The sequence below is a fragment of the Toxorhynchites rutilus genome, chromosome 2 (genome assembly GCF_029784135.1).
Source record: "Toxorhynchites rutilus septentrionalis strain SRP chromosome 2, ASM2978413v1, whole genome shotgun sequence".
Classification (NCBI taxonomy): domain Eukaryota; kingdom Metazoa; phylum Arthropoda; class Insecta; order Diptera; family Culicidae; genus Toxorhynchites; species Toxorhynchites rutilus.
Window position 1 is genome coordinate 106,828,018 of NC_073745.1, and position 26,602 is coordinate 106,854,619.

The 26,602-nt window shown below is 36.7% G+C and overlaps 1 protein-coding gene across 4 annotated transcripts in view; it reads right to left on the reverse strand.

Moving 5' to 3' along the window:
• The window catches only part of LOC129771832 (matrix metalloproteinase-2), a 475,554-nt gene that overhangs the window by 360,357 nt on the left and 88,595 nt on the right, over positions 1-26,602 (reverse strand). For 2 of the 4 annotated variants that reach the window (XM_055775901.1, XM_055775902.1), the window contains exon 2: positions 65-102. The exons of 1 other annotated variant lie outside the window; for it this stretch is intronic. In XM_055775901.1, coding sequence (XP_055631876.1) covers positions 65-100 — 36 coding nt within the window. In that variant the 5' untranslated portion in view covers positions 101-102. Of the gene's footprint in view, positions 1-64; positions 103-15,519; positions 15,612-26,602 lie in introns of all 4 variants that reach the window. One more of the 4 variants, XM_055775907.1, reaches the window with a different exon arrangement.

Sequence of the window (26,602 nt, forward strand, 5' to 3'; positions counted from 1 at the left end):
ATTTTGAGTGGTGCTTGCTTCGGCTATCAAGGGGAAACATTACGTTACAGTAAAGTTCACTTACTTGAACGTCGTTTGAATGATAGTGCTTGTTGAACATACCTGAAAATGGAGTTAGAAAAAAGCAGTTTAGTGTTAATTTATCATGATTTGTGTATTACTAGGCAGATTCTTTGACTATGACAATGTACAAATCTCTTTCACTCATGATAGACCCTTATATTTTAGCGTAACATTATTAGCTAGTACAGTACTTCATGCACAAGGGATTTTTTTTCGGATAAAAATTGTTTAAACAATTTAAGCGCATCATTTTCTACTGATTTCACAAACATATCTACATTCCAACCCTTTTAGTCCGTAAAAATACCATCGCTAACTGGCAACGCAAATGGAACGAAGATGAATTGGGTTGGTGGCTGCACTCGATTATCCCTAAGGTTAGCCTCAAACCATGGTTCAAAGGTCTGGACTTGATTCGAGACTTTCTTCGCACCTTCTCCCGACTCATGTCCAATCACTGTTCGTTAGACGCGCTACTCTTTCGTATTAATCTTGCCGACAACAATCTTTGTGTTTGTGGCCAAGGTTACCACAACATCGAGCACGTTGTTTGGTCGTGCGAGGTGTATCTGGTCGCCAGATCGAATTTAGAAAACTCCCTTCGGTCCCGAGGAAGACAGTCCAATGTGCCGGTGAGAGATGTGTTGACTCGGATAGACCTTGAATACATGTCCCAAATCTATGTTTTCCTTAAAGCTGTCGATGTTCGTTTGTGATTATCCTTATATCCTTATACCCTCGTTTTCTTCTTTTGCTAGCGATTGGTCCCCTTGCTATAAACAGTAGAATAAGTTGAAATGTAAAAACACAATAGATATATGAATATATTTAAGAATTGAGTGTGTGTGATTGTCATCATTGTAACAATTTCCTTATATCCCATCCTTTTCCTGAAAAGAATATGTAACCCTTCTAAACTCGAGTAGACCGCGAGTAATCGGTTTTCTACCTAACTAACCTTAGATTTAATAAATTTTTATGTATAGTTGTAAAAATATAGTTAAGAACTTATGTAACTGAGCCTGTAAAAATAAACGAATTTAATAAAAAAAATACACTCCAACCCAAATTATTTAGCCGCTTCTCCAACCCTCTCCTTTTTTTAAGCTTTATACGTGAGAGGCAGATAGCCAAAATGGAGGCGATCTGGCGTAGTGGTAACATCCATGCCTCTCACTCTGAAGGTCACGAGTTCAATTCTCACTCCCGAAATTCTTCCAAAAATGGAAGTAAAAGTGACGAACCAGCCAAATGAGTTGAAAATCACTATAATACAGATAAAAAAAAAAAAAAAAAAGATAGCCAAAATGACTAATTTTAACTGTGACAGATTTTTTTATTTAACAATTCCGCAGAAAAAAGTTATACGATCTCTCATAATTTAGTAATATTAGGTAGGATCGTTCCTTATCGAAAATTATGAGTCCCGTTTTTTTTTATTTCGTCATTAGACTAATCCTTTCCAGGCTAAACTGGTCCAAAAATCGTAACTTTTAATGTGATCATTACTTCTGAACCGCTAGAGTCATTTCTTTCATTAACTCCGCAAATTGAATATTTTTTCATCTAGTCCTTAAAGATATAAGAACAGTTTCGAAAATACCTAATTTTGTATGAATATTGAAATTTGTATTGAAATTTTTTTTAGGCTTTTCAGTGCATTAGATTGCAATGGAGTAATTCCAAATGAAACCGACAAATGAAAAATATGAGTATTATTGATTCGAATGAAAGTCCGTATTCCATTTGGGTTAGAGGAAATATGAGTTTTCCACAGCAATTGGGAATTTTTTGACTCAAGCGTTACTTTGAAAAGGGCGTATCGATTTGAGTAAGAGAAATCTTTGATAATTTATATCTCAAAAACTATGAGTCGTACCGAAATAGTGTCTTAGAAAGAGTTATAGAGTATTGATGGTTGAATATGAAAAAAATTTACACTGAGAAAACAAATTAGTACTCTTTTTTTTTTATTTACAAAATAAAAATTCAATTTGCAATATCCAAAATACATATTTTTTAATTTTTAATTTTTTAATTTTTTCATACAAAATAGAAGTCATGCATAAAATTTGAAAAATGGTAGTTAACCATGAGTTATAGATTTTGTTCTTACCCTTCGTATATTTTTATAAAATTGTAGAAAAAAATACCAAGTGTAAATTTTTTGCTGTGTCCCCTCCCCCCACTGGCTACGTGACTTTATAAAAGCACCTGGATTGACAAAAGACCGTAACAAATATTATGATCAGAACTGAAATACCGGAAACAATGTCACATATTTTTTTATTCGAATATTTATTTTCAACTACAATTTCACACATGTTTCTTCCATTGAAAATGAATACAGTTTAACAAAAATATACTTTTCGATTCGAGGCTTAAAACTTTGGAGTTCGAGTTCGAGTTCCAGAAATTCACACTTGTATAACGTCTTTTCACTTTTATTTCCATTTCATTGTAATCCGATGTTTTCGCATGATTCGGATGGTTGATAGTGTATTTTTGAAACTGGCTTAGAAATAGGGCTGTCTGATTAAACTATGATGTTCGACAAAATTGTTGTAAGTCAATGTAATTTATATGAAAAATAACATATTAAATACACTGCTGAATACCTTGCTCGAAAATTGTATCAGACATTAAAAATTTTCATATCTCAAAACAAATTGATTATTTATATGTTTTCATTCGAATACTGTTTTAATTTATCAAGCATGAACGGCTGATGTTGCCGTGCTGAGTTCACGAAAATAAAGATATAATAGTTAAAAAAATATATGGAATTTCAATACTTAACGATATCGTGACTAGTAGAAACTAGAAATAGATTATAGTTGATAATAATCCTAAAATTACTCAATTTCGTCCGAAAATTTTCAATCGTTTTGAGAGTGGTTATTATGACAATTTGTTTTTTTTTTTGGTTTTTACATATAATATTTCTGCGTTTAAATGAGAGTTAATTGGCTGTTATGAGAACAGTGGTGTAAAAATCGTGTTTTGGTAGATACTAGTTGAAGATTCACCAGGAATTGTTCAAAAAAATATTTCAGCGAAATTAAAATTATCATAAAGATAGAAAAAGATCATATTATAGATTACACCCTTTTCTATACAACAAGTGTGCGAAATTTTCTTTCTACACCCAAAATAAATATTTAGCACATTTTCTGAAATCCTCATCCACTACATTAAATGAGTTTAAAAATTACATTAAATGTACTATTCACCTGGGTTCTGACGTTCTGGCCGGGACATTTTTCGTCAGAGAAATTTCTTCCGATTTGAACTGAGGCCAAGCGTATTGTAGAGCTTGTCACTCCAGAATACATTCAAGGCGTGTTACGAATAAATCCAGGCGTGTTACAGACTTACAATCCAGCCGGCCTAAGTTCAATCTCTGCTTGGCATCGTTTGGGATTTTTGTGGTTACAATTCGAAGCTGACATTCAGTCTGAGAGAATCAGAGGTGTGTAACATTTGAGCACCCTTAAAACAGTTGCAACTACTCGTGCATTTGACGCTTTAACACAATAAAAGGCATATTTAGTTTCAAGGATGACATCGTTTCTGTCAAAAACTAGTTTTGGTGTAGTCTACAATTGAATTCTCGACATTTTACCAACAACTTTAAAATTAAAAGAGTTGATACAATATATAAACAGGTGATGTGACAGGTAAACAAAACAAGTGTTGGATACACGTTAAAAAATACATACCAATTTATGTTATACCGTATAAACAGTTTATAACTACTTTTCGATATACTTCTTATAGGCTATCTACAAAATTGATGACAAAATTGATGATAAATACATTATCGATCATCGGGCTCCTCCACGGCATCGTACCGTAATTGAACCCCGAATGTTTGCTTGCGCCGCGGGGACTCGCGTACCCCGACCTAATGAACAAATGAGGGGTAAAAAATACACGCGCCGGTGTTAATGTTACCACTAATGAAGTTCACCCGACAACAATAATAATACCGCTGCCTGCTGAATGAGAGAACACAACACACAACAAAAAAAGCAGCACAGCCTCCGGCGGAACCTAACACCTTTATGCCGCCGCCATGTTTGAGAATTCTGAACCGGAGGATGGTGAACAGGTGACGGTGATTGCGTTGACACCAAAGGCAGCCGTGCGAGGCAAAATGGCAATAATTAAGGCGAACGTGCCGCTGACAAAGTTCTGCTTCGGGTCGCGCGCTAGACATAGTTCCCATTTTTTTACGGTAGAATTATAATTCTATTTAATGATGTGTACTTACGGCGGATCGTCCCATCTTTCGTGGGTGCCGCACACCCTTTGGCCCGAATTTAGATTTATCGAATAAACTTTATATCGATTTTATGAAGGAGACCGAACCGAAAATAAACCGGGTTGCCGTGAGGACACCTTGGAGAAAACACGCGCTGTCAGTACTTTGGAATCAGCTTTCGCCGACGTGAATGTGAATGAACACACAAAACTCGTAATCCCGCGTTTACGATGTGTTACAAGCGTGGTATGGAGCGGGGGAGGAAGAGTGCCACAAACAAAGGCCAGCCAGCGACAGTATCGATTCCGGCGAGTTTTGTTTCGCTGATATAGTGGGGGAGGATGTCCGCCCGGGGGCACTGCTGACGGTATAGAATTGGAAGATACACTTTTTTTTATCTATTTTTATGACTCTTTGTGTTTTCGATGTGCGTGTGGGGACAAAAGTTTATGGCTTCATGGGCAGCCTGAGCAGGGGGGGACCGACGAGCGACGACGAGGACAAAGACCTGGATAATACTTTTTTTCTGTTAGGCTGTTGCCGGGAATGATTACATTGAATTTGTGCGGATATCTATCAATTGGATCACAAATCATGCACAGTTAGAGGGATGCTTTCGGGCGAATAGTTAATACAATTTCACCCGGAAACGTCCACAATGCTGGATGGCCCCCGGAGAGTCTTTCTATTTCCATTTAATGCTACACTAATGGATCGTTCCGCATTCTTTTCGTATCAGGCGTCGTTCAAGATAACGGCACCACCGAAGTACCTCTAACCAGCGCGTTCCGTCTTCTCGTTACACTCTGTCACCTTCCCGTCTCCTAACGATGGTAATTGATTGTGCTAATTCTACTCCTGCGGTGCCCCAATTTGGGCCACATTTCCATCAGCTTGAGATAATTGCGAAAAATGTGCCTTCAGAAACCATCATCGGGGTTTGAGTTGATCAAAATGTAACCAAAAATCCGCCAAGTTTTGGGTAAGCGCTGAGCCGATGCGGATCCCTTCGTACCGCGCACAGTAACACAATGTTCTGCGGGGGATTTGTTTACGCGAAAGCTACGCAGCGGCACCTGGGGCATGGGAGCAAATGTGCGTGACTTTTGCCACCCATTTCCTTTGCTTTTCCTCCTCCTTCTCCCAAGTGGTAGAATGCCAGGTGAGAGTCGAAAAGTTTCGCCGTCTTTTCACTTTTTTTTCACCGTGAGAGTGGGTAAGATGACAGTGCGGGGAGTGGTTGTAGGAAACAAATTTATTGCTAAATGGAATTGATTTTATGTTCCTGTCGGGTCTCGGTACGAAAGGATAATTTCCGCTAGACGTTTATGCAAATTTCTTCAGAGCGCCACCCCGCTCCCAAATGGTTCTGAATGGTACGGAGGTATTGGAAGAATTGCGGTTTCGCTTTAAAAGGGAACTCTCTATAAGAGAACAAATGGAACGGAGCGGGATAAAAACAGAAGCTTCTGTTGCTTATAGCATTGCAAATATTGAAGTTATGATATACAAGAGAATCAGTAATCATGTTTAGTGATTATAATAGTCATCTGAATGTTCAGTTCCATAACTTTGCGACTTTGCTCGTCATTCATTTCTGAACCGGAGTGTAATTTCAAAGTTTCGAAAACGAAAGTGTTACGTTGGAGTTGCAACATTTGGGTGTTGATACCTATTTGCCGGCTAAACGAAGTGATATGATTATAACTTCATTCAAACATTCAAAATGTCTACGAGTGATGTTTTTTATACTTATTTACCTTGAAAACTTGTTTCAATAGTTCAAAAACTGAAGCCTAGTTGTTTTTGGCGGTCCAGTTATCAAGCTAATTGTTTATTTCTTCACATGATCGAAACCCTCCTCACAAATGGCTGACGGCATTGGCCAGAACAAATGATAATCTAATAGTCTAACGACGGGTGAGGTATGTCATTCCTGTTCCTTCTATTCAAATAACCCTTGACAGAAACATGAGCAGATCTGACGTTGTCATGTTGTAAAATTATCTTGTAATGTCTATTGTCCATTCCGGTCGTTTTTCCTTCAGAGCTATCACAAGTGATAGTTTCAAAAGATAGGTACTTCGAATTTAGTTTCGTGAAATTCTCTCGGTGGCTTTCCAAGTTCTTTGTCATCCAAATCAAAATGATAGTTGCTGAATCGTCGATAAACGATGACTATCAGCCGCACTTTTCATCAGAAATTCAATAAAACATCCCCCAAATGGAATTTTCCCGGTAAAAAAAATCACAAACTTCATATATTTACTAAAAACATCCTAACATGATGTTTTTAGAAAAGATTTAAGGTTTTCATACTTGAAGTGAAAAATTCAACAACGTAAACGAGCTTTCCCTCGTTTATGATATCATTGAGCAAGATGAGAAAATAAATAAATTTGTGCAATAAGATTACGAGTAAGGACTTGGAATCACCCTCTGATAATTGGAATTAGTACTCGTAATACACTACGATCAGAAAGAACCACGAATTTTTTATTTAAACATACCGTTCTGAATCATATTTCGGACACTTTGTTCTAATATCTTGAAATGTTTAATGCACTGATGATATAACTATAAAATGTATATCACAATTGCTTCTTTAGAGTAACTTCATTTGAAAATTACATTTGAATTATAACATAGTAGGAAAAAAACCAACATCACTAGTCATTATCGTTTGTGTTTGACGTTTCCTTAGCGTGAGCACGTAGAATTTACCCCTTCATCAATATTTAAATTTCTGTTTCATCAGTTCTCATCAACATTATCAGGTTACTGTGGTTGCTTGGTAAGTGTTTCGTAGTTGACTATAAAATATAATCAAGCGCAATGTAATTTTTTTTCAAAAAATTACAATAATACCTGTGCATAAAGTTCAGATCTGTTTTCTGCATCATATGACTTAAGCGTCCAAAATATTATTCAGAACGGTACCGTGCATGCAGTAATCTTTTGTTGGTACGACCTTAAGACATCTGTCAGGTTTTAGTGCCATTCGATCATTAGTGTCTACCTGTACGTCGCAAACGGCCGGAAATGTGGGCCGACAATTTGTGTATTTTGCATGAAGATAACGCGTCATCGCACCGAACCCGAATTTTACTGAATTATTTGACCAAACATCAAGTAAATACCATCGAGCAGGCACCGTATTCACCTGATATGACCCCGGCCGACTTTTTTTTGTTCCCCAAGTTGAAGTTGTCCTGGTCGAACCCCTCCGAAACGGCTCGAAGGATTTTAATGAAACTTTGCACGAAAAATTTGATAGACATGAGAATAGGTCGTAAACTACTGCTAGGGTAACGATAACCATATACTAAATACCGATTAGGGTGGAAAAATATTCTAAATAATATTTTATTTAAAATTGACCTCAAACCATACTCATAATCCCAATTTGAACCCGCATCACCTATTTTTAAACACGATTTTTGTATTTTTTTAAAGACAATATGCAAATAATTGAACCATTCGTTTATAAAACAGAACGTTTTTATTTACGCTGTTGAATGACAGAAGGCGCGACGTTCGCTTCATCGAACTTTCTTCCATCTATGCGCAATAAAACATAATAATCTGGAATCGTTGACACACAGGAACGATTGCGCTTCCTATAACACAACCAACAAAAGCTGCGTGAGGAAGAATACGAGACGCTGTCATGAGCAATGCCGACACAGTCTTTGCTATTGCCAGGTCAAAACGCAATGCATTGTCATGACATTATAGCGCAAGTGCTCAAACAAAAAAGTCCGCTCGGATACGCTCCCACCTATTGCTGGATGAATTCGGTTGAATGGATTATCTTATACACACATTTTAGTTCGGTTAGTCCACAAAATACGCCCTGAGGAAATAGATGGTGTAATTTCCTTGGAAATTTCCAATCTGTCTACTGATCAACTACTCACTCGTATTCTGAAAACCGATCGAGTCAGAATTACCCGAACGGATGGAAATTTATATACACCTCATTTCGTTTTCACCGGCGTTCGTGATCAGGGCCTAAAATTTTAAATGAAAATTAGCTCTACACATTGAATATGTGTTCTATGTTAATAAGTAACACATTCTTAGCTAGTACGGAAAAATCTTGAACGAAAATTGTGTCGAATGAAGACTTTATATTATGGATAAAGTTCTGGTAGAAATGCAAAGACATTTATAGAAAAAAGTTAAGTTAGGGTCAGGACTGTATCTATACATAGACGATAATCAACGATATCGAGTAATAATTTTCATTCAAATTTCAACAATTCAAAATTGCTTTCGGATCTGCCAATATGATAACGAGTAAATTACTCCACGAATACGGGTGAATAATTTTGACGTTTATTTTGCGACAAGGCAAGGTTGCCACATTTACATAGAACGATTGAACTTGAGTCGATTGCGGATTTAAGAACGCAAAAGTCGATTAAGATCGAATCATGAAATTCGATAGCGTTTCAAACCAATTGAATTCCGGAATACGAATGACTGTCGATACTGTTACCACAAGCATGGTTCATGGCTCATGGGGTGATATAAATCTTTTATCGTCTTGCATAGCAGATGGAATATGTACAAAGCGTTTTCCTAGAGATTTCACCAACCTTCAAACACACTTACAATACATTAGTTATGTTTTATTTAACACTCAAAATATTCACTAGAAATAATTTATATGGCAGAACAACGTTTGCCTGTTCAACTAGTATGATATAAATTATGGTATTGAAACCGTATTTGGATTCATTAGATATTTGTGAAACTACAATCGTTCACTAAAAATATTCTATTCGTAGAGGAAATAGTCTCAGACAATATTTTATTCGACAATATTTTATTTTATTTTTTTATTTTTCTCAGACAATATTTTATTATATACTCGATTGAAATGATGTACATAGAGAGAGATATAGTAACAATCTTTCTTCAGAAGACTAGCTTCATAACCAACATTGTTTGGGTCCGACGCAAATCATTCAGTAAAACTAATTTTTTTCATAACTACAGAACCGAATGAAAAGTTTCTTGCTCTTTACCAAATCAATATCAATTTCGCATGAAAAACAGCCAGTTAATGACGCGTAGGTTCTTCTTTTATCTCCAAGTTGAGACATTCTTAAATTCTGGTCCCGTTCCACGCAGATAAAATTGGTCGTTCAATCTCTTTAAAGCATTCATACTGCTTCTTGCGTACATACACTCTTCGTACGATTTATCCCTTCAAGTTTTGACAAGGACTTCGATCTGATAAACAAGCTGGTCAGCCTGTTCATATATAAAATAGTTCGAATTTTACGCATATGCACAATATATAGAGCAAAAAAGCAGAAAATTAGAACCTGTATTAGACCCTTCTGAAACTTTTTTGCTCTCATCTTGATCGATTTTCAAATTAAGTATTTATTTCTAATTTCTATCAAATGAGATAAATTTTGAAAAGTGAAACATTTTGTCCATTGCTTTCTAGGTCCATGGAAGGACAATGCAACCTTCGAAACCTTTGTAAGGATATTGTAGTGTTGTGTGGGATTTCCTTGAAGAAATCCGTTCAAATCAAAAGGACTACATGCGAAGACAAACTTGGAACGCTTGGGCTTAAAATTTTTTAACAAGGATTTGCGAAATATATAAAGAATCCAAACAATATGATGTAATACATTCCGACAAAAAAAATCAATAACTTTTCAAAGCTACTTCGTACAGAACATTGTTTCCACGAATGGAATATAGCACTATAATGGTGACAACCTGACGTATAATAATTCCAGCAAATTTGAAAAAAAAATAAAAATGTTGCAGAATACAAGGTTCTTGACTCAACAATGTCGAAAACATGAGTGTACTTCGAAAATCGTCATTGAGAAAGCTAGCCCGTGAATTAAATTTCTCTCACGAAACCGTTCGTCTTATTTTGGTTGGTGTTTCGGGCATGAGAAAAGTCGCAGCACGACTAAAAAAGCTCAATTTTCTTCAAAAATTTCATGGCAATCAAGACAGCTGAACACATGTTTGAACGATCCTGATTCCACGTTCATCCAACGTATAATAAGTGGCGACGAAACATGGGCGTGATTTTTTCCTATTTCCGAAACTTTGAGTTTACCGCTTCGTGGACATACAAACAAATTGTATTGTTTCAGAAGGGGCCTATTTTGAAGGCAATAATATAAATATAGATGCTAAATATAGAATTTTCTTTGAAAACACGAATTCCCGATATATATACATTAGGGTGCCAATGAAAATGGTCATCTCGAATTTCAAAAAGTTATCTCATAAAAAATGTTCACCACCTCGAATAAAACCCTATGCAAAATATCAGCTCAAACGGACTTAAGGAAGAGTGGCGCAAAGCGGTCAAAGTTTGAGTTTTTGAAAATCGAATCAATCAAAAATCAATCAAAGGGAAACGGAGATTTGAAAAAAATGTCAAAAGTCTTAAAATTGCAAAATTGATCTACATTCACCTAGATTTTTGTTTTGTTAACAATCGAAACTCTGGGACTCAATCGTTTTTCCGGAATACGAGGCAAAACGTATGTTTTTAGGGTATCGTCATTTCTAGGTGACATATGTCCAATGCAAAATATTAGCTCAATCTGACTTCATATACTAGTGTCGTAAGCGTTAAAATATGAGTTTTTTGAAAACCTTTAAAATAACCGGAAATTGGGGTCTTCAAATACAATTTTGATGCCAAATGTTGAAAAAAAACAATGCGAGCGAAAATTACGAAAAATTACCAAAGTATTTCAGTGCAATATTTTTTCCAAAATGTTGCTCATAACTAGGCTTAATTTGATATATCGATCATCTGTATTGGTCGAAATGTTCAATAGTTTTGATTTTTTGAAATAAGTTATTTTTGTAAAAAATGGGAAAAATATTTTTCGGACAACCACTATATCGGTTTGATATGGAATGGCTGTATAATTGACAGAATGTATATTTCTCAAGACGAAAGAGTTGCGCCAAGTATTGACAGATTGTTTTATATCAATTATATGCAGACGATCGCATGGTAAATTATAATAATTATAAATCTATCAATCTGTTCAGTCCACTGCTCAGCACAGCGCACTGAAGGTACGATCGATAGGATAACGGAGGAAGGGAGACAACGAGAGGAACGACGAGAATAAGGATACAAATAACAACATACGCCGCACCCGTGGGGAGAGTGCATTGGGAGCGCAAGCCGCGTAAATTCGAAAGTCGCGATACTTTTTGAACAGACCCCGTATACAGATATTTCACCTTTTACAGAAAAAATAAACAATCTAAAATAACAAATTTTGTTTCGCCATAGCAGAGCAGTAGGTACTTTCAAAAAAATGATGACGAAGAAAACTGGAAACCGACGATAAACAATTGTTTTTACCTATGTATTGTTTTTCAAAAGAAAGTTATTAAAGATATTCCTCTCTGTAATGAATATATAATAGTATGTTTTGAAACTTTTTGTACTAGTTCTTTGTTTTGTATAACACGGATTCACATAACACATGTCACACGTTAGTTATCTGTTCTTGGAACACTTTTTTTTCTAATCGATCTGTATCTTCTTATACGCAAAATGGAAACAAACAAAAAATCGAAAAAAGTTCAATAGATGGCAATCTCACGAATTTCCATAATTCCGATTGTGAAGATTGTACGGAACAGCATGTTTAATGCCTAAATGCCTATCTCCGGAGCATGATAGTTGCAGGCTTTTTTTACTCCAGATAACACGTGTCACCATATCTATCCAATCATCCCACTATTCGCTGCTATTTTCCCCCTTTTTTATAAGAGCAATAAATCACAACGCCTTCTCGGTCCGTGATATGTGTGTACCGAATAGCGTGCACATTTGTCCACTTTACGATCCATTCCGGCGAGAAAATATTGGTTCTTAATTAAAAGTGAACTTTCGGCCATCGTTGTTCGATGGGTTCGGTGTCGGAACGCCAGCAATACAGCCTAGAAACAACTAATAATAAATTTACGACCGTGGATGGATTTTGATTGATTTTAATTGTATTAGAGCTTATTGGCCTGCCCGTGCTAGTGTTTGGGTGTATGTGTGTGTGTGTGAGGAGGGAGGGGGTGGGAGGTGATATTTTGGTCTATTTCAACCGGCCGGTTGAGCGGTATCCCGGGAGGATAATGATCCGATATTTATTGCCCCGGTTTTTCGGAAGAGTGCCCGAGCTTTGTGCTTTGTGCTGTGAGCGGATTAGCACTCTTCCAATGATCGATGGTCAGCCGGAGGCGGTGGGAGAACAAATGGTCGATTGACCAAATCGGTGCGGTGTTATAATGTATGGTCGATGGAGTTTTGAAAAGGACGATTCCCACATGCTCGGCCACCCTGGTCAGGTTGGTTTCTATTCACCGGTCAGCCGCAGGACAAAATGGTTCCGAGCTGGAGCTTCACAAACAGCTGTCTGCCAGAGGAGTGAAGTAATTATATACAAAGTTTACGACTAATTTAGCTGATTGAAAATGCTTTAATTGAGTCCGTATTGTTTGTTGTTATTGGTTGCATTCGTTTCGCAGCTGTAACAGGGCGCCGCAGGGATGGTGCTGATTGAGTAAAATTGGTTTCTGCTGCTCTAACTCAGAAGCACACTCGTGGCTGGTTCACTCATTAAGGAAATTGCAATCGCCTTTCACCCAATGGTATTGCCATTCTTCCCAGCTAGTCAGGTCTGCGGAATAGGACACGCAAAGTGATGGCGTTTATCAAATTGATGAATGCTGTTTTGATTACGACTGCTGAACTGCACACATCTTGGGACCGAGCGGTCGGAGCGGAGTTTGCATTGGCAGCTGTAAATGCTGTAAATGCGCACACATTCCGACTGCTATTTCGGTTTCGGTTTCAATCTGTATGATAATAAGGAAGCGATAAATTGTTCTCAGTTAATTAAGGCAAAAGCATTATGCCACTGTCGGAATGCGGATTGAATGATTAATTCAAACGGCTTGGGTTGAACCATTAGCAAGAGGGGTACCTGCAGAAAGGTGAGAGGATTAAACAAATGAGGGATGGCTTGGCCATTAGTGTGAAATTTACAGCAATCTGGTAAGTGACAGCAGGTCACACGCACCACCCGAACCAGTCAATTTAATTGCGAGAGATGTAAGTCAATTAGAAACAATAGACAATCCAATCGGGGAGTTGATGTGGATCTTGATTTGTTAGTTTATGAATTGGTAAATTATAAAAGGACTACCCACTTTGAACCTCAGCAGTGTCACAGAAAGACACTTTTCGGATCGATTTAATCCTGCTCCAAATTTCGTAACACCAGATTCCCATCATTACTTCAATCAACGTTTCAAAGAAATGGATATTATTCTCGTTTTAATTCCTCTCACAGAGCAGCGCCGTGAGATAATTGCAAAATAATGAATGAAAAATGAAACCTTCATGATCCATCCAGCGGGGGGGAAAACTCCGAAAATGTTTCTCCTGGAATAATATTTTCTACCTCTATTCTCCCCTCGGTTGAATTTTGGGCTTTCATCCTTCTCTCTCCGAGTACCCCCGCCGGTATACTCGCGGAAGGGAACGAAACAAAACCGGTTTGAAAGTTTGTCTGGGCCGCGTTCTAAATACAACTTGAAATTGTAAGAAACGCGGTCCCGGTGGAAGTGTGCAATAAAAACAAAAAATAGGACACAAATGGGAAAATGAGAATCTATCCCGCGCACGGATAAGCACTCTCTTGGGGGTAGGGATCTAAAACCGAAGGGGCATCAGGCGCACAGCATCTCCACTAATGAAATTTGTAATGCGATATTAAAAACCTGTAATTTAATATTCGTTGTTTTCTTCTGTTATTTTTCCCACAGCCGACTATCTTTTGTTCCGGGACGCAAAAGCCAGCATGAAGAGTGAAATAATTGCTCATTTCGGATCAATTACTGAAATACTTAGCTTTTCCTTTCCGACTTTCATGGGCTTTCGACTGGGGTTTAAAAATAAAAATAGCTTGTCGAAGTCGTAATAATTATTTTTTCCTCCTGTCTGGTGGTTTGGATACTTAGAAAATTACTGATATGCGGATGTTCGATATGAATTCAAGGGAATTAAAAAAGATTCCGCAAACTTTTGGTTGGACTCTTTGGTTGGATCAGATTATAGATTATTGAGAGAAGAGTAATTTGTACTTGGAGTGTTATGTTACGTATGACTACCACCATTCAATGATTAAAATCCATCTTCAATTCTCTAGACAGATATACAAATTATTCTTGAGTTGGAATCTGACACTATGTTCAAACAAGCACTTCGTATCCTATTTGGAATTCGACGAATTTCACGTCAACTCGACTGGCCATTGGCAACATCTCAGATTGTAGTGGAACGTTGTCGGAGTAAAGACATTGGTCAATTAAGCAACTTCGCAAACTTAAGATATTCAAGAAATAATTAGACTACTTTTCGAAAAAAGTATAACTTTTCCATAATTTTATACAAAAAATGAGTTTGAACTCAAAAACTATAATATATACCCACAAAATTGATAATATATGAAATAAATCTATGAAATTTTTCATAGTTTTCATTTAAAAATGCCATTTTTTTCAAAGACACTGGAAAAAAAAATATTTTCAAAATTGGAATTAATTTTTCTCAAAAATATTTTTTTTAATTCTCAAAAAATGTATAAACAGCGTTCACAACTTTGAACAAAATTACAATAAATCCTAACAAAATTCATAACATAACATAACATAAGTTTTCAAAGAAAACGCGAACAAATTGTTATTTGAAACACTTTTTCCGTATAAAAGTGCCCACCTTCCGATGTATTGGTGACTTGTTGGAAAACTTGTTGTGAGGGCTATTCATATATATTTTTTGAAAATTTAGAAAAAATACGTTTTTTTAGAAAAATGAATTTCTATTTTAAAAATATTTTTTTAGTGTAATTTTTTGAAAAAAAAAATCTGGCACATTTTCAAAAAAAAAATTAAACAATTTACCTACATTTTATCTCTCGACTCGAATCCTGTAGGTATTATTGTTTATGATTTCTTAATTTTTGTAAAAAATTAAGAATACAATGTTGGCCCTTTCCAAAAAGTTGTATCATTTTTTTTTAAGATTTCAAGGTTTGCTGGTTAAACGAAATGTGTGATAAATTACATGATCTTACTAAAAAGTGATCCGTTAGAGATTGTTTGCTCACCTTGTTTCACGAAATAATTAGAGCCCATAATATTTTGGGTAACATCTGAATAGCCTATTTCACGATTCTCTGAAGACATATGGTGAGGTTTTCTGGAAAAAAAAAATTACGGAAAGCTTCGAGCGTGAACAGCTTTTGTTGGATTTGGATCAGTTTAGAATATCTATACACTTAACTGATGTTCGATTTCCGGCTTTCCGAATTCTCTCTCGGAACAAAAAAAAAATGAAGATGAATTAATATAAAAATAATGAAATAATATTGGCCGTGAAGCAACTCAATAATAAGGTCATTAAAACAACGATACTCAAATATTCAAAGGTGAAGAAGTTCAAAAGCATTCATTTGACGGATCGCGATGCAAAAGCTATAAATAAATCCCAAGGCCTATCAATGGAAGTATTTGGAATTAATCTCGAGTTCCCATGCTTCCAGTCTGCCAATTTCTATGTTCGTAAGTTCGGAAACTTTGCAGTGGGGCAAACGATTGGATGTAATATCCAAAAAGTGTTAGTATTAGGTGCATAACTATGTTTTTGCAGTTTTGCAACTACGAAGTGTACAGTCTACTCAAGCTCAAGCTCAAGCTCACAACTATGTTCTTGAATTTTTTTTTTTACTTAGGATTACGTCTTTCGGGAACATATTGGGAGTATAAATTGAAAAACGAATCGTGGTCACATCGCGAAAATCGTATAATTTAAAGTGCATTGCTCAGTCATTTCCTGATGGATTCACAAGACATTTGTATCAATCTATTTAGACACTCCCTAACAATTTATTCCAATGATGAAAATTATACATTTTATAAACCTAAGAACCATTTTATAAAACCTAAGTGTGGATTTTAGGCTGAGTTATCCAAAAGAGCCTAACTTAGCACGTTAGGCCCTGCGTTGGTCCCTAGGGGCCGACGTTGAGCTTTTTGGTAGAAAAGCGCCGACTGCCTGGAACTGATAGTTACTAAAAATAAGAAAATAAAAAATATACGGTTTGTTTTCGAATGTTTTACAAATTGCGAATACTAGAAAAGTGGTATTTCTGACTATTTTCTATTTATACAATAAGTATTTTTGGGAGCTGGGATCGACACCGATATTGTGCAAACGCTTTTGGTACGGGCTGAATGTGAAGCGCAGCGAGAAAAAATCGGGGTTCAACGTGTTAAGATTTGAATAACTCGCTCGCATAAAATGCAGTATACATGCGAGTAAACATAATATATTATACATATCAGATGCTTCGCGAAATTCTATTACAAAACCGATCATGCATTTACCGTTTAGTACAAGTGTAAATGTGATAATATCTGCTTGAAATAGCTATAAAACTGAGACAAATCATACAAATCATAAAATAATACAAATTAATCACAACAAATGGCAGTCCGTGCACCAATCAAGAATTCGATTTGAACTTTCATCCAAGACGTCAACTTTCCTTTTCTTATACAGGGTTTTCCATTTCGGGCTTCCGAAAGTATACAGCCCTGCGCTGACAACCGTTTGACATAGCTGTCAACCAAAGCATATATCATATCGTTAGTTGAATGTCTGCCATGTTACAATATGGATCGTTTTAGCATCGCACAACGTGTTAATTTTGTTAAATTATACTATAAAAATGATGAAAAACCGGCAAATGTTTTTCGAGCATTACGGACGGATTTTGGTCGTCATGGACGGCCTACAGAGCACACAATCGCTAATATAGTGCGTAAATTCGAACAAACTGATCCGTAGCGGATATTGTGAAACCTGTGCATCATCGCAATGTGCGTTTGGCCGAAAATATTGCTGCTGTTGCTGCCAGTGTGGAGGATGACCCGAATGTTTCGATTCCACGGCGTGCTCAGCAATTGGGCTTGTCAAACACATCATTGTGGCGAATTTTGCATTTGGACTTGCACCTACATCCATATAAAGTCCAACTGGTACAAAAATTAGAGCGTGGTGACCATGGAATGCTTCGGGCATACGTCGATTGGGTGAACAAACAACAGCAGCAAAATGCTGAATTTTCGCATCAATTTTTTTTCAGCGATGAGGCACATTTCGAGCTCAGTGGCTATGTGAACACCCAAAATTTCTGTATATGGGGCTCAGAAAATCCACACGTGGTTGTTGAGAGGCCATTGCATCCGCCAAAAGTCACTGTTTGGTGCGCATTATGGTCTGGTGGAGTCATCAGGCCGTATTTCTTTGAAAATGAGGACGGCGAGACGGTAACTGTGAATGGTGAGCGCTATGGCCGAACGTTAACCGATTTTTTTTTGCCACAAATTGAAGATATGGATACGGATGATATGTGGTTTCAGCAGGACGGGGGCCACGTGCCGCACAACACGACCGAACATGGCCATATTGCGAACGAAATTTGAGGGACGCAAATTTCGCGTTTCGGTGATGTCAATTGGCCGTCCAGATCATGAGATTTAAACCCGCTAGATTTTTTTTTTGTGGGGTTATGCGAAAGACCGTGTCTATGCCAGCTCTCCGCAAACTCTTGAACATTTGAAAGACAACATTCGTGAAGTTATGACCGAGATACAGCCCCATATGTGCCGAAAAGTCATCGAAAATTACCTGTTCCGGATCAAGGTGTGCGAGGAAGCCCTAGGTGGACATTTGAATGATGTTGTATTTCACACATAATGGCATAAACCAAACTTTTATTTGAAATAAAAGTTTCATCGAAATTCGAATTCTAAGTGTGATTTATTTCAATTTACTTTCGGATTTAAAGTTGGAAAACCCTGTAGTTTATGGAATAGAGGGCATTTTGGTATGGAGACCCCTGGAAAAATAATGTTTTAATCGTTACATTTTCGTGTGTAAATTATCGTATTTAACAAGTTCTTGACATCTTTCTGAATTGAAAAAAGTTAGCAGAGCGTTTAAATCACGATAATTTATACATAAAAATGTTACGAATTAAGCATTAATTGTAATTTTTCATAGAAAAACATGAAAAAGTTGTTGTTAGAAAAAGTTTTTTCCTGTAAAAGTGCCCATCTTCCGATATATGGGTGACTTGTTGGAAATTGTATGTGCTATTCACATCTATTTTTTCAGAATAACGAAAAAAAACATGTTTTCGCGAAAAATTAATTTTAATTTTCAATATATTTCTCCATAACAAAATGCCCTCTATCCCATAAACTAAAAAAGATAGAATGTTGACATCTCCGACAAAAGTTCATATTTTAATAAAATCTAAAACTTTGTGGAATACATTATATTACTATCTTGACTTTAAACTAAATTAGGATTAGTTGTAATTTTTTCGAAGAAAACATGAAAAAGTTGTTGTTGGAAAAACTTTCTCCCTGTAAAGTGCCCATATATGGACGACTTGTTAGAAATTTGAAGGGTTATTTATATATATATATCTTTTTAGAATTTTTAAAAAAATAAGTTTTTGAGAAAAATGAATATGAATTATCAAAATACTTTTTTACCTTTTTTTTTATTTTTTTTCAAAACAATTTTGGTATTTTTTAATGAAAATTTAAACTATTTCCTAGATTTCATTATTTGATCAGAATTTTGTAAGTATTATAGTTTTTAAATTATTTTTTTTTGTAAAAAATCCAGGAATTTTTTTTTGAACTTTTCACAAAGTAGTTTGATTCTATTTTGAATATTTCAAGTTTGCATAAAAGACCCATGTGTTTACCCTCATAACGTTCCACTGCTATCTGAGATGGTGCTGCCAGCGGCCAGTGGAGTTGGCATGAAATTCGTCCTTTTGACAGTGAAAATTGTGATTTTAGGTAGTTTCCATCATCAGTATCAAATTTTAGAAAATATCGGAGAGGGCCGGGTCAGCAGCCGGCTGATTTTACATGGAATTGCTCTATGTTTAAAAAAACTTAATAAATTAATATTTTCTACTCTGTTCCTTACTAATTAAATCTAACATTATTGTTCCATTCAAATTATATTGCTTCATACTTAGTTCACTCTTCAGTTTCAAATCTTTTTCGAATCTTTTCGAACCATTTTTTTCAAATTTTAATAACCTGTTATCGAATCGATTTAATCATCTTAAGCCTACCAAGCGCCCCTTCTATCCAGCAACCTCTATATTCTAGTCATCTTTTTTTTATTTGACTGACCAGCCGAAAGTGCAATATACCATATTTAAACAAAAGGGGGTCTTCGTAGCCACTTGGTTACGCGTTCGCTTACTAAGCGATCGGTCGTGAGTTCAAACTCAGGACCCTCAATTGACCATCTTTGTGTTGTTATAGAATAACTACGTCCACGCAAACATCATCAGCGACGGAGATCGATCCACGGTCGAAATTAGATCGATTCATCCATACAACTGCTCTGCTCCTCAAGAAACATCGGGCTGTTGTTCTATAAATAACCCAACAATGATCAATATCAACTGTCTCCGCTGTCCGGTCTGCTGAACAATGGAAGAACAGAAAGAATACCCTTACGCCTAAATGGCTACTACTGTGTAATTTACCATAATGTAATGGAACAGAAAACTTAACGCCTAAATGGCTACTACTAACTAATGTGTAATTTACTGTTTATAGAAACATAAACATATGTACATGTACACAATTAAAACCCGGCTCTGTTACACCTAAAATGATAATGAGCCAAATAAATAAATAAATGGGATAAAAAAAATATATTCAAACAAAAATGGCACATAAGTGTCTGTCGAATAAAGCCATTGTGTTTTCCACCCAAGAAGGAGCAATATTTTCACGAGTAATGTGAAAATTTGAAAACGACTGTTTCAACAAAATAAAAAGCTCCACCGAAGTGCCAGATAGTGTGTGGATTCGAGATGTATATGTCAAATTAGGACGATGAATATAAAATTCAGAACGCGTTTTTAGATTCCCAAAGGAATGTAGACAGCGAAGCGGAAGTGAATGTGGAGTTTCAAAAGAGTCTAATAAATCACACTAATCGTTCTTGGGAAAGTAGCTTTCTTCTAAAGTTACAACATACGGTACTTCTACCTTGTCTCCGAAACCTCTCTCCCTTTCAGTGTGATTGAAAAATTACCAGCTTCCCGTTGCGACGTTTGAAAAAATCAGGCGATAAAAAGTACTCCGTAAACAACGATTGATTCTCGTAGCGAATAAGTTGCTGGTTCTCGAGTTCAAAAATAACTAAATTTGAGCACGTTCCCGGAAACGGTTGATCCCCAGAGGATGATTAACATATGTATTATCATACTCATTAATATTGAAACAACGCCCATTTGTTACCAAGTACAAGATCAGCGCTCATCTCTTCTGTTTTCTATATATATAAAAATCTCTTGTCACGATGTTCGTGGTCGAACTTCTCCGAAACGGCTCGACCGATTTTAATGAAATTATGCTCAAATAACTTGGTAAGCATGGGAATAGGTCGTATACTATATAAGGGGCTTTGAATGAAAGGGGTGTAAGTGATTTCTCTACATCGACTCTCTCTTTTGGTCATAACTGTTTTTCACAATGTGGAAGGTAGGTCAGAACCTCATCTATCGGATTCTATAGCAAACTTAAATTGGAACGTTTTTGCAGTTGAGTTATTAACTAAATAAAAAGTTGATGAAGAGAATTCGATCAAGTCACTTACACCCCTTGCATTCTAAGCCCCTCATATATGATATCGCTGGGATACCGATTACTGTATATTTAATACCGATTTGGGTGGTCCTATGCATGAATGTTTTTTTCTGAATAGTTTTGTTTATTTTTTGCATGAATACATAAATAACCAATTTTCACCCTTATCTCCTATTTTAAATCGCGATATAATGCTTTATATCGCGATTTAAAATAGGAGATAAGGGTTTTATTTTAGCTCCGGTAATCTCAGCAGTGCGCGATGAAAATTTGAAAAGGTTGGAAACGATACACAATGCCGGATTGAGGGCAATTAATGGAGCATTTTACACCAGTCCTATCATCAGCATTCAAGCGGAAGTGGGTATTCCCAGTCTTAGAACACTACTTGATCAGCGAACTGCTATATATACAGCAAAAATTAAGGCAAGGAAAGAAGCAGAACGTACAGCAATTGTCTCAGAAGATTTCATGGAAAGTTCTGATCGGTACTATTTATCAGACATGGATTCCAGTTCCGGTGAACTTTGGGGATCACCACAATTCACAGGATCCGGTACTACTGAAGAGCGAGGAACGAATATTTTGGGATAATTGCAAATCTTGCTTCCTAGTATAAAGGGTGTGTCATTGCATCACGGAAAAAACGCTGTAGAAATTCGCCCAGTAGACCGATCCTTTTGAAAATTTTAGACAGTAAAATAAAAACTATTAAACAACTTTTGGCATTTTCTTTTTATTCATACTTTGAGCCCAAGCCCGTATGCTCGAACCTTCTTCTTTACCCCGTCCATAAGGTACAACGTCAGGTTGTAGTTTTTTTTGAACAGAAATCCATTTTCTCTTGTAGTTCGCCTCCGATTTGACAACTTTTGGGTTCTTCCGGAGGGCCTGCTTCATAATCGCCCAATATTCCTCAATTGGGCGAAGCTCCGGCGCGTTGGGCGGGTTCATTTCCTTTGGCACGAAGGTGACCCCGTTGGCTTCGTACCACTCCAACACGTCCTTTGAATAGTGGCACGAAGCGAGATCCGGCCAGAAGATGGTCGGGCCCTCGTGCTGCTTCAATAGTGGTAGTAAGCGCTTCTGTAGGCACTCCTTAAGGTAAACCTGCCCGTTTACCGTGCCGGTCATCACGAAGGGGGCGCTCCGCTTTCCGCAAGAGCAGATCGCTTGCCACACCATGTACTTTTTGGCAAATTTGGATAGTTTCTGCTTGCGAATCTCCTCCGGAACGTTGAATTTGTCCTCTGCGGAGAAGAACAACAGGCCCGGCAGCTGACGAAAGTCCGCTTTGACGTAGGTTTCTTCGTCCATTACCAGGCAATGCGGCTTCGTCAGCATTTCGGTGTACAGCTTCCGGACTCGCGTCTTCCCCACCATGTTTTACCTTTCGTCGCGGTTAGGAGCCTTCTGAACCTTGTATGTACGCAGGCCCTCCCGTTGCTTGGTCCGCTGGACGAATGAACTTGACAAATTCAGCTTATTGGCGACATCCCGAACCGAACTTCTCGGATCACGTCTAAACTGCTTAACTACGCGCTTGTGATCTTTTTCACTGACGGAGCATCCATTTTTGCCGTTCTTCACCTTCCGGTCGATGGTTAGGTTCTCGAAGTATCGTTTTAGTACTCTGCTGACCGTGGATTGGACGATTCCCAGCATCTTACCGATGTCCCGATCTGACAACTCCGGATTCTCGAAAGTTTAATTTTTATTAAAGCGTCGTGAATTAATCCTGTACACTCAGGATTAATTCACGACGCTCTTTTTCGTTCGACATTTTTCCAAATTTACGAAAAATTGACAGTGAAGCATGGCCAACGTGATCTATACACTCTTATCTGATTATAAGCGAAAGCTGAAGATATAATTCCTAAAAATTAAATTTCTACAGCGTTTTTTCCGTGATGCAATTTGATGTGACACACCCTTTATATCATTTCTCCCATCCAAGTAGCTCTCCCTGGGAGAGACAATTGATCAAGGTTGATACATCTTTATTGAATGTTAGTCGCATGAATGATTTACCAGCATCATTACTACAACGATTTCTTCTAAGAAAATCGACGAGATATCGAAATCATGAAACTTTATACACGGACGGGTCTAAACGTGAAGAAAGAAGCGGATTTAGCATTATCGATAGAAAAACGGTGGTACGCAGAAGAATGGTGGATATTGCGAGCATTTATGCAGCGGAAAGCGAAGCAGCTAAAGAGGCTTTACTACGAGTAAAGAATAAAGAGGGGACTGGAGCGTACCTTATTTGCATAGATTCGCTCAGTGTAATAACTTCGCTCGGAAGCTACAGAATAAGGATGAAATGGAGAGACTGCATGAAAACACTTTACAATACATGTTTCGATAATGGGAAAGATGTCACGTTTTGCTGGATACCGAGTCATATTGGTATACCAGGCAACGAGCTTGCTGACCAAGAGGCGAAAGCGTCACTGAACCATACAGTCGACAGATCCATCGCGGTTGATATTCGGGAAGTTAAAACCCATATAAAGAGAAGAATCACTTGGAGATGGCAGGCAGAATGGGATGCTGTGAGGGAGAACAAGCTGAGAGAAGTTAAAAATACGGTTTTACCCTTTACAGTGACAGCAGAGACAAGAAAAGAAAATGTGATGCTTACTCGATTGCGTATAGGTCACACGCTACTTACACATCAGTACTTGCTCAACAGGACAGATGCTCCGAATTGTCGGTGGTGTAGTGGACGATTGACCGTAAAGCACATTATAGTTCAGTGTCCTGGTTTAGAATACGAACGTAAGAGTACGGGATTACGAGCAAATATGCGAGAAGCTCTAGCATATGGAGAGGATCGAATCAAAAGCATCATGGAGTTTCTGAGGAAAATTGGAATTTATACAGAAATATGATACAAAAATATGAATTGTAAATTAACTGAATTGTAATATTTAGACTTAAAAGACCCAAATAACATATAGTGGAACGGGTCTCTAATATCAATAAAAAAAAAAAAAATCTCGATATTTGTATTTTTATAAACTAAATCAGGACAACGTCTTAAGCTGTGCAAATAATCCATGGTCAATATATACGTAAAAACAGAGAGCGAACGACAACGATTCCTATGACATAATGAACAGAATACATTCACTTTCGAAACGCTATCATGAGCAACACCGATACAACCTTTGTTCAAACGACAGCACGTGTGTTCAACCAAAAGAAATTATGTCTTTAATGAGCTCCATACAAAAATAAACGTGTTCCGCCCAACATGATGCTGGATGTATTCGGTTGAATTTTTAGTTTTTAGGATAGAGTAATTTCCTCGGAAATCCCAGATCCATCTACTGAACAACTGTTCTCCTGTATTCCGAAATCCGATCGAATCCGAATTACCTGTACGGATCGCAACTCAAGTTCAATCGACTTGTACAAATGTGACAGTCTTGCCATGCAATTTGACATTAAGTTATTTTTATGAAGCGAAAATGGTAATGAATTCTCGGGTGAAATGAACATGCTTTTAGAACAAAAATAATAAATGAAAAAAGGACTGCTCGCGACCGACAGCGCAAATGTTGAGCAAGTGTGAAATGCAATAGATTCCCTATTCCATCCGGATCCTTATCCCCATCCAAATCACTCCTTCCAATTCGGAATGCAATGTTAGATGTACAACACAACGACATACATCAGCATATACCAACTTACAGCATGAAACGCATACAAACAAATATGTGCATACAATCGATCAAGACCGCTATCATATTCGCCATTCGATATCTAACCTCCAAATGTTCCAACGTGTAACCGTGAAGCATCGCAATAAATCAAGCTAGTGTTTAGATAGTATACCAAGCGTTTAATTCTTCAACAAGCCACATCCAAACTGTTTGGGCTTCCATAGGACCAACGAGTATCTAGATTCCTGAGCTATCAAAATTCAGCCCTCCTTCAGCCGAAGGATCCGCCATCTCCCTCAATGGTGTGATCCACCAAAGACTCTACGGAAAAAGAGAAGATAATCTCTAATATGTGTTCTGTGTAATAGGAAAACACATTCACAAATTGTCTCTGATAATGATTTCATAATATAGATAAAGTTTTGGCGGAATGCAAAGAGATTTATAGGAGAAACGTTAAGTTAGGACTGTCTTCTAAGTATTTAAACAACATCGAGTAATAATTTTCATTCAAATTTTAGCAATTTAGAATTGATTGAAAAATGTACAAGGCGTTCTTCGAAGAGTATGAACGGGACCACGCACTTAGAAATTTAGCCGTCCATGCTAAAAAAGGCATCAACTGGATAGCAATTTAATGAAATGCTAAGTGATTTTCTTTAATTTAGTTTTCCATTTGACAACAAAAATATATTACTTTTTTCACCTCACATTGAACATTAAAGTGTCAGTTACAATAATAAAATACAGTAATTTACATTTAATGCGACATGCCGAGGCACCACTCAGTGTCGCATTGGAGGTAACAACGTTTGCCGGGTCAGCTAGTATAATATAAATAAATCTCATATGAACTTTGAGATAAAAGAGAAAAAAAAATTCTTTGCAAGGTAGATAGAAAAATTGAACTTTCGGATAAAATATTTTATATAGATTTAATATAGAACTGCATGCAGAATCTATGTTTTATGATATTTTTCCTCAATTTTTGCGATTTCGCAAGATATTGAGATTTCATCAATTTATAAATTATCATAAATCGAGTAATCATATCGAATAAATCGAGTAAAATATCATGGCGAGTACAACACGATACCACTGCACAATGGTCCAGGAGATGCATTTAAGTGGAAATTAGCATTTAGAGCTTGACAGTTATTCTCTAGACAAAAACTCGAATAATTGGAGCTACAACATTGTCGAACTATGTTTACCTCTATCTATAAAGATAAGAAAGTTAGATTTTTTATTTCATCGACAATTTTGGTTACCCTATTTTTGACAACATGAAAACGAGCGCTCTATCATGAGTAACAACTTTGTCTAAGACAGTTTTTGTCTAGAGAATAACTGTCAAGCTCTAAATGCTAATTTCCACTTAAATGCATCTCCTGGACCATTGTGCACTGTCCATCAAACAACAGTTAATTTAATAAAAATCAATATATTTAAAAAAAATCGGAAGAAAGTGTTTTGAGATAAAAATGTTTTTAATGATAAATTAAATTTTTCAGCAACTATTTTAACGGTGTATTAAAACTATATTTTTTATAAAAACTTAATTGATTTCCCAGCCACGTTATCGAACATTATATTTCAATTAGAAAGCTGAATTTTATGTTACGGGTTTTCGAAAAAATGATCAATTATTGAGGACACCTTTTTATGAAAAAAATACTCGAAATTGAAATTGCACGAAGGATAATGGAAATTGCAATTTTGATTATAACCGTATGTTAATGAATTATAGAAAGAATCGAGAACTAATTTGACATGAAGTTGCTCTATATAATATTTTAAAATTTCATTTTTACTT